This window comes from Halichondria panicea, chromosome 5 (assembly GCF_963675165.1).
Source record: "Halichondria panicea chromosome 5, odHalPani1.1, whole genome shotgun sequence".
NCBI lineage: Eukaryota > Metazoa > Porifera > Demospongiae > Suberitida > Halichondriidae > Halichondria > Halichondria panicea.
The window spans coordinates 3,398,861-3,416,618 of NC_087381.1; the positions used below are offsets into that span (position 1 = coordinate 3,398,861).

At 42.3% G+C, this 17,758-nt stretch overlaps 3 protein-coding genes and 1 long non-coding RNA gene across 5 annotated transcripts; 3 read left to right on the forward strand and 1 right to left on the reverse strand.

The window, feature by feature from the left end:
- The first annotated feature begins 1,336 nt into the window (after positions 1-1,336).
- LOC135336182 (uncharacterized) lies at positions 1,337-4,316 on the forward strand. Of its 2 annotated transcripts, XM_064531911.1 has the most exons (6): positions 1,337-1,901; positions 2,139-2,349; positions 2,530-2,698; positions 2,759-2,970; positions 3,061-3,197; positions 3,310-4,316. In XM_064531911.1, the coding sequence occupies exons 2-6, from the start codon at positions 2,329-2,331 to the stop codon at positions 3,347-3,349; spliced, it is 579 nt and encodes a 192-aa protein (XP_064387981.1). In that variant the 5' UTR covers positions 1,337-1,901; positions 2,139-2,328; the 3' UTR covers positions 3,350-4,316. The 2 variants fall into 2 exon arrangements, with proteins under 2 accessions (XP_064387981.1, XP_064387980.1); XM_064531910.1 differs by having other exon boundaries at positions 2,530-2,970.
- An 841-nt stretch (positions 4,317-5,157) lies between these two features.
- On the forward strand, positions 5,158-9,556 carry LOC135336365 (putative uncharacterized protein DDB_G0290521). The gene is made up of 4 exons (XM_064532128.1): positions 5,158-5,247; positions 6,361-7,345; positions 7,584-7,698; positions 9,413-9,556. Exons 1-4 carry the CDS (start codon positions 5,158-5,160, stop codon positions 9,465-9,467), a joined length of 1,245 nt encoding a protein of 414 aa, XP_064388198.1. The 3' UTR covers positions 9,468-9,556.
- A 2,926-nt stretch (positions 9,557-12,482) lies between these two features.
- Positions 12,483-17,526, forward strand: LOC135336176 (uncharacterized). The gene is made up of 7 exons (XM_064531904.1): positions 12,483-12,626; positions 12,737-12,894; positions 13,023-13,370; positions 14,608-15,085; positions 15,232-15,288; positions 16,936-17,059; positions 17,369-17,526. The coding sequence occupies exons 1-7, from the start codon at positions 12,575-12,577 to the stop codon at positions 17,430-17,432; spliced, it is 1,281 nt and encodes a 426-aa protein (XP_064387974.1). The 5' UTR covers positions 12,483-12,574; the 3' UTR covers positions 17,433-17,526.
- LOC135336185 (uncharacterized) lies at positions 13,520-14,508 on the reverse strand. Its single transcript, XR_010394789.1, has 2 exons — positions 13,905-14,508; positions 13,520-13,853 (listed from the first exon to the last, which is right to left on the reverse strand). It is a non-coding gene; the product is annotated as an uncharacterized LOC135336185 (long non-coding RNA).
- Positions 17,527-17,758: the final 232 nt, after the last annotated feature.

The following is a 17,758-nucleotide window of genomic DNA, read 5'->3' on the forward strand; positions in this document are numbered from 1 at the left end:
TACTAGAAAGAACCTTCTAGAACAATAGTACAGAAATGACTAAATAAGAACATGAAACCACTAGAACTAACACAACACAGTATTTACGGAATCACAGGTTTACAGTACAGTATTTACGGAATCACAAGTCTTTATCTTAATGTTAGTTCCATGTTGTAAGGATACCACACTTTGTTCCTCTAATTCTTACCTGTGTGACAAAGAACAGAAAAAGGAGAGGCTGGAAGGAGGCTATTTGTGCATAGAATCATAGATTGAATAGGGATTCTAGTCTAGTATCGTATAGCGGGTAATTTTCGGGGGACAAAATATTCGTTTATATTATTCGTTATAATATTATTTTTGTGGTTGCTGCTTGCACTGCAGGTAAGGTAGGCAAGGTCGCTTCATTGGTGGGTAAAATATTCGTAGTCAGACCAGCTTCAAGTACCACAAAAACCACGATTTTGCCCCACAAAAATTACCCTCTAATAGTATATACATACGTAGTAGACTGCACTAGAACACTAGCTATTGGTAGCTGCAAGAGTGAGAGTAATTATAGCTGCAAGTCTTAAATATTAAGACTCTTTTGATGATGCATGCAGCCATTAATTTTAGACTCGGACTTTGGCATTGATCCTTTTTAACAACAATCATGCATGGTCGATGGTCGATCCTTCGATGGATAATTAGACTCCCTGGTCAGTTTCGTTACATTCTGTCAGCAATGCGGTAGTGAGGTCTCTTATTTTATTAACGGGAATCCACCACGAGGACAAGAGCTAGAGGACCACAATGTGGTCCACATGCAGGGAATGCGAGTGGAGGGCCAGCCATATAAACGGAGAGCCAATCCATCAACAAAGCAACCTTGTGCAAGCAAAATTCATGCTCAGCAATTGGCAGGGTCGTTGCCAACTAGAAGCACCTTTCTCTTGTACCAACTCCTAATGCTATGGCCTTGACATGGCCCCTCATACATGTCCACTGTTGCCTACAAGTGTCCGACAATCCTAGTATGAGTACTAACAGTCCGGAGGATCCTGTGCTTCCTAAGCTAATAAAAATGCATGCCAGTTCAGAGGATGCTCCGGAGGATCCTGTCTGGGATCCTCCTGTGTATGTGCATGTATATATATATACACCTGTGTCCGGAGGATCCTGCCTGGGATCCTCCTGTGTGTCCGAAGGATCCTGCATAGCTATACATACACCTACACCTGTGTCCGGAGGATCCTGCCTGGGATCCTCCTGTGTGTCCGGAGGATCCTGCATAGCTATACATACACCTACACCTGTGTCCGGAGGATCCTGCCTGGGATCCTCCTGTGTGTCCGGAGGATCCTGCATAGCTATACATACACCTACACCTGTGTCCGGAGGATCCTGCCTGGGATCCTCCTGTGTGTCCTGAAGATCCTGCATAGCTATACATACACCTACACCTGTGTCCGGAGGATCCTGCCTGGGATCCTCCTGTGTGTCCGGAGGGTCCTGCATAGCTATACATACACCTGTGTCCAGAGGATCCTGCATAGCTATACATACACCTGTGTCCGGAGGATCCTGCCTGGGATCCTCCAGTGTCTGGAGGATCCTGCTTGGGATCCTCATGTGTTTGTATGTATATAATTATATGCACCTGTGTCCGGAGGATCCTGCTTGGGATCCTCCTGTGTGTCCGGAGGATCCTGCATGGGAAGGACATACACCCTCCATGGACTGTAGAGGAGTCCTCGTTTGAGAAGATGGGGGCTTTGATGTCGAACAACAGCGGGAGACTCCTATAGGGCTATACGACGAGCTGAGTTCATTCCTGACACAAATCAATTTGTATGGCAGTAAGGGGATCAGCGACTCGCATGACACGTCCACATTTCTCATGCTATATAATGGACATCCTTGGACCCGCCGCACAGGTATATAATTAAAGGTGCTAATTAAGTGCAGCTGTTTTATTGTATATAGGTGTATAAGTATGGGGGTACAAGTAAGTATACACGCCATATAAATTAATACACGTTTTTATCTGAGCAGTCACAAAACATGCATGTAAACTGTGTGACCATGTATGGCTATATAGGTTACAATTAGAAAATCTACCACATGTACTCGCCCAATCCATGTAATTAACTACACTGTTTTGAATACGGCAGTCACTGGCAATGCAAACTTCCAAATGGATTGCACAGCACTCAGCATAGGAGGCTTCACTCAACCAGGAGTCGCCCGAAACATCATAGAGCAACGTTGTGGGGCAGAACGTGGATTTAGTCAACGGTTCCTCTGGATATTTCCTCAACAAAATAATATTTGCAAAGTTTGACAGCCTCAAACCAGTCCCGGATGATGTATCTGAGGCACTTGGTAGGCGACATGTGTGCATGTACATATAATATATACCGTATATGGTAGGCGACATGTGTGCATGTACATATAATATAATATATCGTATATCTTCTAATTTATCGGACAGTAAAAAATATATAGATCTGTAATTATGCACATAATTTATACATGATTAATTATTGTGCATCAATGTGATAGTTGAGTTATTCCAAGAAATTTGGACTGGAGGTGGTGGAGAAAAACCAAAGTTGCGTGACTGATAGTTTATCAGACAAGGCTGTTGCGGCGGCTGTAAATTTTGTGGAGTTGTGCAATGAGCACATTGCTATCATGGGTGGTAGAGCAAATGTGACTGATCCACTTTCACGTAAGTACATTTTATCTCTGTGTGTGTGTCTATTTCATGCCCCCTCTCTTACTTTTGCAGAATGCTCCTCTCCAAGTGGGAAGAAAAGTAAGGATGATCTTGCAACGTACTGTCTGAAGCTGCCGGGTAGCCACCTAAACTTATCAGTCTTGCTGGATAAGAAGAAGTTCCACTTTCACGATAACAAAGCCGGGGCACTTCTCGGCATGAAGGCACTTCATGCAGATAGCCTTGGAACACTAGAACAATGTGGTGGTCGTGGAGTCAACAAGGTATACACGCATGTGCAGTGTGACGTGTATATGCATGCCTGCATGGTTATATATAGGGTTATAATTATTATTGTATTCATGCATATGCAGCTCTACAACTTCAGAAAGAGGCCACTTTCAGCAGATGATGATGAAGAGGGAATGTCTGAGTTTACCCGTAAGCTGGCCAAATACAATGTCTCTATCCCGGATTATTCAGGTGCTATCCAGGACATTGATGTGCCATGGTGAGATAACTATTGTATATAACACTGTAGTTAATTTAACTAAATCCACAGTTGCGTGTGCAAATTCAGTTACGTGCACTTTTCTTACTATACATACATAAAATTATAACAGGCAAGTAAACATCAGGACATCCCCGAGGAAAACTCAATAGAACAGTCAAACTACGTATCTGTATTTCAATCATGTACATATATACCAATGCTGCAGCATGTCCTGATAAAAAATCATTACTCAGTATATAATCATTATGCAGCATGTTGGGGTCCTGGGACAGTCCCAGGACTCCCACTCGGGATCCTCCGGACACAGTGTACATGCATGCGTGTGGGAGTCCTGGGAATGTCTCGGGACTCCCACACGGGGATCCTCCGGACGCAGTGTGCATGCGTGCTTGCGGGAGTCCCGGGACTGTCCCGGGACTCCCACACGGGGATCCTCCGGACGCAGTGTACGTGTGTGCGTGCGGGAGTCCTGGGACTGTCCCGGGACTCCCACATGGGGATCCTCCGGACGCAGTGTACGTGTGTGCGTGCGTCCCGGGACTCCCACACGGGGATCCTCCGGACGCAGTGTACGTGCGTGCGTGCGGGAGTCCTGGTACTGTCCCGGGACTCCCACACGGGGATCCTCCGGACGCAGTGTACGTGCGTGCGTGCGGGAGTCCTGGGACTGTCTCGGGACTCCCACACGGGGATCCTCCGGACGCAGTGTACATGCATGCGTGTGGGAGTCCTGAGAATGTCTCGGGACTCCCACACGGGGATCCTCCGGACGCAGTGTGCATGCGTGCTTGCGGGAGTCCTGGGACTGTCTCGGGACTCCCACACGGGGATCCTCCGGACGCAGTGTACGTGTGTGCGGGAGTCCTGGGACTGTCCCGGGACTCCCACACGGGGATCCTCCGGACGCAGTGTATGTGCGTGCGTGCGTGCGGGAGTCCTGGGACTGTTTGGGGTGCATGGGATCCTCAGGACTAAACAACTAACGATGGGGCATCCCGGTACTATCAAGTATATGTGTCCCCCACTATATACAGCATGGTGAGACTGTCCTAGGATGTCCTATATAGTAGGACATCCCAGGTAGTGTCCCCCCAGGCGTAGGCAACACTGGACATCACTCTGGCCCCTGGGTTATTTTTAGCGTGTGTGGGCGTGAAAATCAGTGCCTGGCGACGGCTATACTGCACTGTACTGTCTCCACATGGGATAATAATTATACGATCTCCTACATCTACTATATAATATAGCTAGGGTTTGAACTGGTTTGGACTATTCTTGAGATGAGGGAGAAACTGCTTACTGTCCTCTTAGTCTTTATGATGTGCCATTTATGTGGTAAGTATATAAAGCAATCAGTAGATGAAGTATAATGACGTTTTGATTAGCTATACTGCTAAATTAATGGTATATAGTATACGATCCTAGTTGATTTGCTGTGCATGTACATACATCACAGTTACATTATACAAACAATTTACTTTGCTCAGGTTATGGACAACCTGCACTCTCCTTTCAGGACTTCGGAGTATCTGGAGCCTTAGAAATATCGTTGCCACTCCTTAATGATCACTCAGATGGTCCATTCATCGTTCCTGGTGGCGGTATCCCTTACCTTGTAACAGAAATGGCAACGGACGTCTATGTACGTTAATAGCAGATAATCTGTATTATGTATTCTTATACATGCACCTAACTATAGATCTCAGACAACGGATTAATTTCACTGAACGGTAAGTTTGTGGATCCCCCTCAACAGGGAAGTGACTTTTCTGCAGCAGATGGGGAAGAGGTGGTTATAATTGCTCCATACTGGTCCGACAATGACATACGAGCGTCAGGTTCTGTCAGATATGAAAAGTATACGTCTACGCACCAACTTCTAGCTGTGCGTGCCAAGTTAGCAGAAGTCAGTGAATTGATTTCAAATGTAACAGGGACAGCATTTAGTGGAGCTTGGATGTTCTTGGTGGAGTGGGATAATTGTTCATCTTTTCCAGCTGGTTCTAATGCAATTGATCCTTCTATAAATGCTACCTTCCTGTCTTATGTAAGTTTTATCTCACATTGTATAAAATGAGCTATAGATTGCCATTTTTGGTTTGGTGCATATACCGTATATAGCGGGTATTTTTCGAGGGGTAAAATATTCGTGGTTTTCGTGGTTGGAGGTCTGACCACGAATATTTTATCCATGAATGTAGCCTCAGTCCCTGGCCGATTTTTTTTAATAGAACGAAGTTGAAAAATATGGCCTGGTATTGATTGTATCTGGGCGTGGCAGGAACCGGAAACTAAAGCAGAGATTCTTCACATTTTGTTTCCTGCTTTTTTTCTGTAATACTAAAGGTGTACGTAGAGGCATTTTTTACTCCCGTAAAAGTTACAGTAATGTAGCTCCATGTCATGTTCTCAATTTATAGCTAGCTAGCTATGGCATGCAACGCATTGTCTTGTTTGAAGCAAGATGGCCTCACTCTCATGGCAAAACAGGCCCAGGCTCTCAAGCTTCTGTTTGAGGGAAGGAACGTGTTTATCTGGTTCCCAACGTGGTATGGCAAGTCTCTCTGCTATATCAGTTGCTACCCTTTTTAATGGACTACAAACTAGGTAGGACCAAGGCTCCTCCTGTTGACAAAAGTGTTGTTCTTGTTAATTGTCTCTCCCCTTGTATCTCTCATCATGAGACTCATGATTGACCAGGTCAGCAGTCTAAACAATAGAGGTGTTTCTGCTGCCATCCTCAGTAGCAATAAAGGAATCGACAAAGATTTGGTTGCCACTGCCAAAGAAGTGCCCCAGAGGCTGTTGTTGAAGACCACTGTTGGAGGATTCATTTTTTGTTGTACCACGAGTCAATTTGTTTTATGTATTAAAAAACCACGCCCAGATCACGCCCAAATACAATCAATACCAGGCTTAGTAGGCGACCCTAGCGTTCAATTGGAGACGGATCGGCCTGGGGTCGAGGCTACCATGAATGAAGCGACCTTGCCTACCTTTACCTGCATGCAGTGCAAGCAGCAACCACGAAAATATTACCCACGAAATGTCTCAATATTGCTGAACCCACGAATATTTTGTCTCCCAAAAATTACCCGCTATACGGTATAATTATATTATATTCATATAACAGCAGACACTGTTCTGTTTTTTTGTACAGAAAAATAAATATCAAGCGATTGTGATAACTGACTCAGTGTCTCAATCGTATGCCATCTTCATTTACGAGTGCAATCAAATTGAATGGAGTGGAAGTAACTTAACATATTCTCGTGTTGGAATTTCCAATGGAATGGGTAGGTCAGAGTTCCACCCTTCGAGTGGCAGTGCATCAATTGCTGATATTGACTGCTCCAATAGTCCAAGATCTACCATCGTCAATGTGTTGCTGGACTTGAACACTTTCACACTAGCAGAGCGAGTCTATCCCTCTACTAACAGTACAAGCATAAAACTCTCTTCTTCAGTGTCAGATTCAGCCAATGCTAGAGTGAATACATTATTGCCAACACCATCGCAAGCGTCAACTCTTTCAGTGTCAGATTCAGCCAGGCCTAGCGATATTGCGGTATTGTCAACAGTGACACTATTGAAAATACCAACTCATTCGGTGTCGAATTCAGTCAGTACAAGCCTAACTGCATTTGTGTTAATTCCTTTAAAGTCAGATTTGGTTAGTCTGTTCGATATTGCAGTGGTGTCAACTCCATCACAAACTACTTTGGTGTCGAATTCAGTCAGTACTAGCGTGTTGTCAACTCCATCACAAATACCGACTCATTCAGCGTCAAATTCAGTCAGTGCTAGTGTGTTGTCAACTCCATCACAAATGCCAACTCCTTCAAAGTCCAATTTGGTCAGTTCTATCGATATTGCAGTTGTGGCATCTACATTGCAAATGCCAACACCTTTGTTGAAGTCTTCTGTCAGTCCTAGCAATATTGCAGTATTGTCAACTCTATCGCAAACCCCATCTCCTGCGTTGAATTCAGTCAGTACTAGTGTGTTGTTGACTCCATCACAAATTCCAACTTCTTCAAAGTCCGTTTTGGTCAGTCCTAACGTGATTGCAGTGGTGTCAAATCCATCCCAAACACTAGTTCGAATAGCAGCAACTTCTACCACAAGCATGGCCATGATTCAAGGTGCCCCAATAATTACTATAATCATTATTATTGCAACAGCAAACCAAGAAGCAACTAACACAGTTTCAGCAGCTACATTCCCTACAAGCATAAGAAATATTTATGGCAAGCATTATTTTTAGCACCAAAAATTGTGATTATAGCTCAACTTGATTGAAGCTATAAGATAAAAAATTATATGCTATCACGATAATAATATAGGTCTTAACTTCTATACAATAAACAATTTCGTCTGCAGGTGCTGCTGGGATGATGAATAACCTCGTACCTGTTCATATGATTGTTGTTCCTATTGTTGTTCTTCTACAGATACTCATCACCTCTCTAATCGTAATCTTCCTATTTTTGTACATGTAAGTTCATGTAATTTTATAACTACCATCCCATGCATGCATAAGAGGCGCGAAAAATTTTTAAGCTCGTTTTTAGGCTCTGATAAATTATGCTTGATTTTTAGCATAATAGGTGCCTAAAGAATAATTGGCATCAATTCCCGTTTTTAGTAAAGATCATTACATTAAGATTTTTTCTCTTCAGTACCTCAGCCTGCCCATGATGAAGAAGGTAGACGAACTAAGACCTTCTTCTTACGAAGCTCGATGAATCCACAGCGTCTATTCTTATATACTTTATATACACAAGTTGCTAACTGATTCACTTGACTTTGAAGCAGTTGCTCGTGACTTTGCTTCCACTAACACACGTCGAATAAACTATTTTGCTATAGCTCTCACATGCAGATTATTTCATTTATGTATCTTTCTTCTGTTTATCTGAGAACATGCAACACAGTTCGCCTCCGGAGGACCCACCCCCTGCGTCGCAAGGAGAGGGTCCATTCCTTTTTCTGACCCCCCACCTAAAAAATCTTCTTATGGCCCTGGCTAAGGCTGTGTAACTAAAATTAATAGTGTCCTGTCCCGGATGGCCTCAAGTACATATATGAGATATCATGAAAGTTGTTGTGTAGCAGCAGAGCTGCTCGTGGACTTCTTACAGAGAGCAAAACAATTCTCGTGTTAAAAAGTAAGCCTCCGTTAAAACCACAGAGATACACGGATGGTACTTCGAGGGTTTAGTACTTCCGTTTCCAATCCTTCTCTACTCTATCTATCGATTAGTTGATTACCGTTTAACTATCTTCTAATTTATCGGACAGCAAAAATAATTATTTTGGAAATTGTCTGGGTATAATTGGAACAGATTTTTATAGAGCATGCAAATGTCCGGAACAAGCAAGCAGCTGCATGCGAGCTAGCTCAAGTTTAATAGAACAGTGTGCGACTAAACAGTTGCACTAGCTATCGATCTAAAACTAGCTACTCAAAGCTATCTAACTGCAGCACTCTAAGTCTTACTTGCTGTCTATGAATGTTACTCGGTATTGTCCGGATATTTAGCAAATGTAGCTAATATTAAAGCACTGGGGTGTCCGTTGTATTAGAACAACAAAAATTTCCCAAAAGAGTGTCCGGGGTAATTAGAAGTGTCCGATAAATTAGACGGTATATCAAGTTCAAGTATGTCTTGCGTCACTGTTTATGTCTACGTCTTAATTTTGTCACGAGGAATAATCAGATTTTTATGAGAATAATAGGCACATTTTTCAAGAATTGAAGAAATAATGGTGAAAAAAAATCAGGGCCTACTCGTTTTTTATAGTGCGATGACGTTTGTTTTGCTGGCTGTTAGTCGTGACTATTCCGGGAAGCAAGTCTGTATAATTATAATATATAGGCTTGTAAAAAGCTTAGCTCAGTACGTTGTTCAAGGTTGCTATAGCCGGTGTGAGGTCCTGAGGTTCTGACATAATTATAGAGCTCGTATAGATTAGCCTCGTCCCCATGCGCATGGCTGTATCCAGGATTTGGGTCACGGGGGTTAAATTGGGCAAATGACAAATATAGGGGGGGGGAAAGCTCCCTGACTTGAAGTTGGTGCATGCATGCCAACTAGGGGGTCCGGAAATGTTGGATATTTGAGGAAAATTACAGCTCATATGCCTAATATAAATTATTACTGCATTATTATGGCATTTCACATGCACTCATATTGATCTACATGCAGGCGTCACAAGAAGATCATTGTTCAAGTTGGACCAGCAGGAGATACTATTATATAATAATTATTATAGTTACAGTATACCAGTATTCATTCAGTATAAACACATTAATTATAGTATGTCATCGTGTTGGTTAAAAACTTTTTTGAAAAGCACACTAGCACAAGTAATAGTTGTACCATGGATATCAAGGGTGTATAACCCGAGGACGAGGGTAACAAATCCAGTTATGGTACAGCTGACTTGTACCATAAGACATGGAGGCCTTGGAATCATTAACCCCACTACAAATAACTAAGCATCACAGCTCCTCTTGTCTCTCTCATCCTGGTCTAATCACACATACCATCAAAAGGCCAAAGCAGAACAACTCATGCAATGCCAAAAAAGCAGTAAAACTGCGCAAACAATTAGATACACGAGCAGCGGCAGAGCTGGAAGGCAAGCTAACAAACAACATGAAGAGGGGCAAGTTTCAACAGAGAAGGGGAGCATCAAGTTGGCTTGCCATCCTCCCCATAGATAAACGTGAATTTGCCCTCCACAAAGGTGCATTCCAAGATGCCCTCTGTCTACGCTATGGCTGGCGACCCTCTCATCTACCATCACATTGCGTCCGTGGTCACCACTAGAATTTACAGTTGAGCACTCGCTAATTTGTAGTCATGGCGCATTCCCTTCAATCCGTCACAACGAGCTGGGAGACATTACAGCCGGATTTCTCACTGAAATTTGCCACGTTGGAAAACTGAACCACCACTCTAACCTGCTCTCATGCAAACAACTCAGACTCGTGCAGAACACAGCAAACAGAGAGGAAGGAGCCCGCCTATAGATATGGCAGCAGGCAACTTTTGGGGAAGAGATCGGAACCGTACAATTTTTGACATAAGGGTGTTCAGCCTAGCGGGTGTTAGATTATGGTCAAGATATTACCTATATTCTTTTATATTCAAGTAAACAGCCTATTTCTTTTCTGATCACCTATTATTCCCACATTATTCCTCCAAAGTATATACGTCAACATAATTTATATAGACCCTAGTTGTCGCACAAGTATAACATCAAAATCAGTATAAATAATTGCCAATATCAGAGGAGGTACGACAGGCGCGATGCAGCTCAAGTAATTAGCCTTTGATTGAGCAATAATTATCCGCCCATGCACGATTAGGAGATAATTATACATTCAAAATTAATGTTTATACTATGACTCGTACTGACCTACATGTATTTTTGTAAAAATGTGCCTATTATGGCAGTATAATTCTCACCCAAAAATGTACCTATTATCAAAATTATGCTAGCATAATCTACCAACCCTTAATAAGAAGAGAGCATATACGATCAACACACCAGAGAAGTGGAGCACGGATCTTTCTCCCTCCTTGTCTTTTCTACATCAGGAGGAATGAGACCAATAGCTAATGTGTACACAAAAGAATAGCCTCGATGACAGAGCAGAAACATGACAAGACATACAGTAAGATCATCCATTGGTGGGTAAACTGAGGTATAAACATTCACAGCTGCGCTCAGCATGCAACTATAATGTGCATCTGGTGACTAAGAGGAGCATTCACCATCCCATAGTATCCACCGACACAATGGACCAGGCCTGCCAAGAGGGCCGATTTCCACTGATCTGAATGTGAACCTATAAATTTGAACAAAAAAGTAATGTATGTAATCACCGTACTGCATGATTGTATGCATGCAATCACCATAATGTATGCAATCACCGTAATGGTTGTATATCACTGTAAATCACATGCAGTAAGGAGTGTAATCACGTTAATGTACGTATAATCACAGTAATTATATAGTTAACTTATTGCCCTCCCTTCCGTACAACGGTCGATGCCAGCAGCCCAGCACGATTGCAACATGCCAAATATTGCACTGGAGTAACGGAATGCCCGAGTGCAACATGTGGCCCTGAGGGCATTATGTCAACCAGTGATCAATGAGGACTGCTCCTATAACAGTGGGCCTTGGTCAATGGCTATCTTCCGGTCTTCATGCAATTGTCTTTAGAATTACATCCTGGCCGCTGGATATATACTGTACATCTGAGATCAGTGATCCAGTATCATCCTTCACTACATTTTTTCTTTCCGAAACCCTGTCAGGTTTTACCACTGAAGCTTGAAGCTTATTGTGTCAGGTCCCCCCCGGGACCTCCGGCTTTACATCCCATCCGTCAGGATGCGGTGGACAGTGATGAACACCTACTCATTTTTTCAGGGCAAAGCTGAGTAAACTCCTTAGAAAATGTTTCTGCTACTGATGGGACTCGAACTCTCAACCTTCCCATCTTGAATCGAGTGCTTTACCCACTGGCCACGTGACAGCAGAGAATATTACCGTGTGGATCGCTGCTGTTTTGGCTGCTTGAAGATTGAAGATCCAAATTTTTCATGGCACATGTGATGCGTGTCCTTACTTCTGCCGGCAGAGGAGGTTGGACACACGTCATAATGTTTTACAGATGAATGTGTGTGCATGGAGAGATATACGGAAACTTGCAAAGAACAGTAGCTATTCAGCCAAGTCAAAAGCCTGCAAGCGATTTTAGCACTCCATACTATAGTAGTAATAATGATGCTAAAAATACCCAGTGACGAAACTAGAAACTGAGTAGCATAGTCTAGCCTCGACTCCAGCCCCTTCAATAGTGGCCTTTCCCTGCGGCCTGAGTAAGCATACTAGAAGCAATGAGCACTAGATTAGTCACAACCATGAGTTGTTGCTGCACTTGCCTCTGTTTTGTCTTGGTGTAGCAGGTATAGCATCATAATTATTGTGAAACTACTACGACTCATTAACTAACAGGAGATATTACAAGAGAGATAGACCATGTAAAATGCTGACTCAGCAGGATCGACGATTTCACGAGATTATTGATGACTAGATCTACGGATGACGTGTGTGTCCAGCCTCCTCTGATCTGCTCTGCCGCCGGTCTGTCGCCTCGCCGATTCTTCTTACCGTTCCATTAAAACAAATTCGTAGGGAACCTATAGCGCCTAGGGCTAGTCTACATTTTTGAGGGTTACTATGCAGCAACCAACAACAGTTTCTGTACATAAATTATACATATATGTGCATCTAAACTTAACAGAAGCCAGGAGAAGGGCCCTCTATCCCCTGAAACAGAAATAAGGATGAGAAACTCAAAACTGCTCACTGTCCTCTATATGATGTGCCATCTATGTGGTCAGTATAAAACAACAGTGAATAAAGTCAAAACCCTAGAAATGATGTGACGTATTCATAATTAATCCTGTAGCACAAGTGAATTAAAATTATTGTTGCTCATTAATCAGGTCATGGATTTGAAGCCCAACTATCCTTTCAGGATTTAGGAGTAACTGGAGCTCTAAGTTTATCACTTCCAAGCAACAACGATATCTCAGATGGTCCATTCACTGTTCCTGGTGGCGGTATCCCTTACCTTATAACGGAAAATGCAACAGATATCTATGTACGTTACTTTTAGCAGATACAGAGGCCCTTCATTCTTTATAATTATATCTCAGCCCTACTTTCTCCACCATGGCATGCAATTAAGCATTTCACTTTAATTATTCTCACACGTATATACACCTATAGATCTCAGACAACGGATTAATCTCACTGAATGGTCCATTTGTCGATCCCCCCGAACAAGGAAGTGACTTCTCTGCAGTAGATGGGGAAGGAGTAGTTATAATTGCTCCATACTGGTCTGACAATGACATACGATTGTCGGGTTTTATCACATATGAAGAGTATACGTCTACGCACCAACTTCTAGCTGTGCGTGACAAGTTAGCAGAAGTCAGTGCATTACTTTCAAGTGTGACAGGGACAGCATTTAGTGGAGCTTGGATGTTTCTGGTGGAGTGGGAAAATTGTTCATCTTTTCCAGCTGGTTCTAACCCAATCGATCCTTCTATAAATACTACTTTCCTGTCTTATGTAAGTTTTATCTCACACAGTGCATGTAATATATATCTACATGTATGATTAGCCTCGATCCCAGGCCGAGTTTTCGCTTTTATAACGGTTAGGCGAACAACTGGGCCTGGTACTAGTTGTCTGCGCATGCGTCAAATTTTCATTGTATATTTGTGGTCGGCAAAAATATTTAATAAATCAATAATAGAAATTTGTACACAGAAAATGCACAGAGTGAGTACACAAAAGATGCACATAGGGAGCTGCTTCACAAAGGCCTGGGGAGTTGCCAGTTGTGCTGCAGCACAATTACAGTGACCCAGGGCAACTTCAGGATGATTGAATGCCTTCAAATTACGTTTCAAAAAGATTTAGCAGGCTGCTGGACTTCTCTGATTCTAGGCCCCAACTCGTAACTCATTGCTTGAGAAAACGTAGATTCTCTTGATGTCTCTGAGCTACCCAGCAACGCTCAAATGAGCAGGTCATACTCCAGTCCTGTGTCTGTGAGTATAGGACAATATTAAAAGAAACCAAAGACGGTTAAACCCTTACCTCAAACTGTCCAGTCTCGTCCGTTAGTATAGCCACGAGGAGCACTGTTGGGATAGTTGGATATTAGCCATTGCTCCTGTACAGAGAAGTAGACATTTTAAATACGTGTAGATCTATACATATTAAATTTCTCGGTTATAGTGTCATTGTCGACGAGCTGATGATGGCAGCACCAAGTTCTCTAGCTCACACTCTTCACTTGATCCACCATATTAATGATGAAACTATAGTCTACCTACATTCTTGCCAAACATGAACAAGACTTGATAGCATAGCCGGCCATAGGGCCCACACAAAAATATCTGACCTTAACAAGCTTGACAAAGCTTTATACCTCTTCCCTTGTTGTTCAGTCTTCAGAATAAGCTTCAGAGAAGAGAGAAGCTTCAGCTAAGAGCCATTCCAATCGATTCCAATAATGATAAAACGGGAACTGACTTCTAGTACACGATAGTACACGAATATAAATGTCACGAAAGTGAACGAGAATATCCATTCGTCAGAATCTGACGAACGACTGACGCATGCGCAGACAACTAGTACCAGGCCCAGTTGTTCGCCTAACCGTTATAAAAGCGAAAACTCGGCCTGGGATCGAGGCTACATGTATGATTATATATATAGGTGCAGTGCATGTAATAATAATTATTATATACAAACCGAATAGTAAACATTGTTTTGCTTTAATGTATTATACATGCAGACAAATAAATATCAAGCGATTGTGATAACTGACTCAGTGTCTCAATCATATGCCATCTTCATTTATGAGTGCAATGAAATCGAATGGAGTGGACTTAACTCAACTTTTCCTCGTGTCGGAATTTCCAATGGAATGGGCAGGTCATATACCCACCCTTCAAGTGGCAGTGCATCAATTGCTGATATTGACTGCGAAAACGTAAATCCAGGATCTAACATTGTCAATATCGGGCTGGACTTGACCACCTTTGCACCATTAGTAAGAGTCTCAGCTATAAATTCAAGCATATCACTCTCTTCAGTAGTGTCTGATTCAGTCAGTTCTAGCGATATTGCAGTCTTGTCAACTCCATCGCAAACGCAATCTCCTCTGGTGCCGATTTCGGTCAGTTCTAGCAATATTGCAGTCTTGTCAACTCCATCGCCAACGCTAGCTCAGTTATCAGCAAGTTCTACCACAAGCATGGCGATAACTCAAGGTGCGAAGTTATATAAACCGTATACGCTTGATCAGAGACTACTTTTGTATAAAGGCCATGCATGTATGTATGTATACATTCCTCGCGCATGAATTCAATTCAGTTGTGTTCCAGTAATAAAATCATTGTACATGTCCTTGTTACAGGAAACCAATTGCAAGCAACAGTTTCAGTATTTCCATTACCCTCAAGCATACAAAATGGTAAGTATACATGGCTATAAATTATATGCATGAGTGCAACAAGCTGTTTATTGGCACGGTAGTACAGTAGACTCTCGTCAATCCGGTCACCCTTGGGACAATGCAGCTTGGCCGGAATAGCGAGGTGGCTGCAGCTCAGGAAATAGCCGTGGCTTAAAAACGACCTTACCTCGAATCTAATGACTACTTTTGCGGTTCTTGTCTCGAGGATAATGAATCATTCTGTTCTCTATTTAAGTGTAATCCAATTTTATTTGCTAAACCACACCCAAAACATCATATCCGGCTGTAATACACGTATAAAATTACATTGAAAACCTTGTTTGGGACAGCCAGCACTGTCCGGTAAACGGAATAGCGAGTGGCCGTACTTCAGGGTGAGTTTTGTGCAGTAAACATATAGCTAGCATTCCGTGCCAAGCCAAATGGCCGGTATATCGAGGTGGCCGTACTTCAGAGAGCCGGAATAACGAGAGTCTATACTGTATATAGATTGTGGTCAAGGGCCTTTAGGCCCGAGATCATTATCTACTATACAAGGGGACAGTTTGGGTGAGAGTTAGGAACTTCACTCAAAGGTCATATTTCTGTACAGGGCCGTAAGAAGATGTTTTAGGTGAGGGGGCAGAAAAAGGAATTGGCGCCGCAGGGGCTTGGTCCGGGAGGGGCCCCGCCAGAGGCAAAATTGTATATGTTCTCATGCAGAGATTCAAAGTTTATAAACAAGAGAAAGATACATAAATGAAATAATCTGCATGCATGAGAGCTAGAAAGGTCCAAAATAGTTTATTCGACGTGTGTTAGTGGAAGCAAAGTCACAAGCAACTGCCTCAAGGTCAAGCAAATCAGTTAGCGACTTGTTTAAAAAAATAGCCTCTAAAAACCAGGGGGGGGTCTGCATGCCCCCCAGTCCCCCTGGTTCTTACGGCCCTGCTGTATGCCATAATTGTTTCTGCAGTGTTTTTTTCATGTATGCCATATATACAGCTTATAGACTGCATGACCACAGTTCAATATGCCATATATTAATTAATTGGCACTGCTATAATTATTCCTTTGATCTCAGAGGTCAAAAGGCAACAAGCAACAAGCAACAAACTATGTTCTAACTGATTTAGATCCCAAAACCTATTGGCTACTAGAAATGCACTAGCTTAGCAACAGTCAACCTATATAAACAGCCAACCTAGCAACTGCATCATTATTCTCAGTTTTGAAAACTAATATCTGAATTTGGCATCTCTGTGTCTCTACTAAATCTGTGGTCTCTACCGTATAGCGGGTATAAGTTTCGTGGGGTAAAAAATTCGCTCAACTTGAGAAATGTAGTTTTCGTGAGTAAAAATTTTGTTTAGTCTCGTGGCTGCACGGCATTCCTACGTTCAGATAAGCCACGCCTACGATAAAATTTCATGGAGGTCAGCCTGCCCACGAAAATAACGAATATTTTACCCCACGAAAATTACCCGCTATACGGTATTCAGGTCAACCCTGTTCCTCCACCTCAGTTTGATTGACAAAATTATACTACTATTGAACAAAGCGATCTATAGTACCGGTACTATAGCTCATAGTTCCCTGCTAAATACACTCAAATGGGATCTAATATAATTATACTACAATAATTATGTGCAATTTTGTCTGCAGATACTCCTACTGTTGTTGGAATCGTTAATAACCTCGTACCTGTTCATGTGATTGTTGTTCCTATTGTTGTTCTTCTTCTGACACTCATCGCCTCTCTAATCGTAATCTTCGTATGTTTCTACATGTAAGTTTTGTCCTGACCATGCATGCACCTTTATGTATTCATACATGCATACCGGCGTTAATTACAAATTCGCTAAAATTCGCTAAAATTACTATAATTATAATAAGCAAATGGTTTACTGTAACTTTAATCCATAACACCCTGAAATCTATGCCCTTGGCCCTGGCTGCATGTATATTGTTCTTCTATATAAATTATCCTACAGCTGTTGGTTGACCATGCAATGAAATCAATTAGTGGTGCAATCATGCATGCATGCATTTATCATCTCTGGCCGCATCAGCTCAATCGTATTGTATACTCATACAGGTATCACAAGAAGACAGAAAAAGTTGGACCAGAGGACACCCAAACTGCAGCTATAGTTGAGTAAAGGCTATATATAATCGTGGAAAGACTATAATTATAATTATGTATCATGATAATATTACTATTATGCGAGTTAAAACTTGTTGTAATGAAAGTACCACAGGTGCTGATGCCTCGGTGAGGTGCCAAAGCTTTATAATAATGAAAGCACCGCGGGTGCTGATGGGTATAGAGATGCCAAAGCTACATAACATAAGTTCATACATAACATAAGTTTATCGGCTAATAAAAATTTGCCAATAACCTTCCCTCCTAAACAATAATTATTAGGGTCTTAATTAAGAGCGGGATAACCTTAATTAGAAAGCGTACATAAATTATACCTATCAA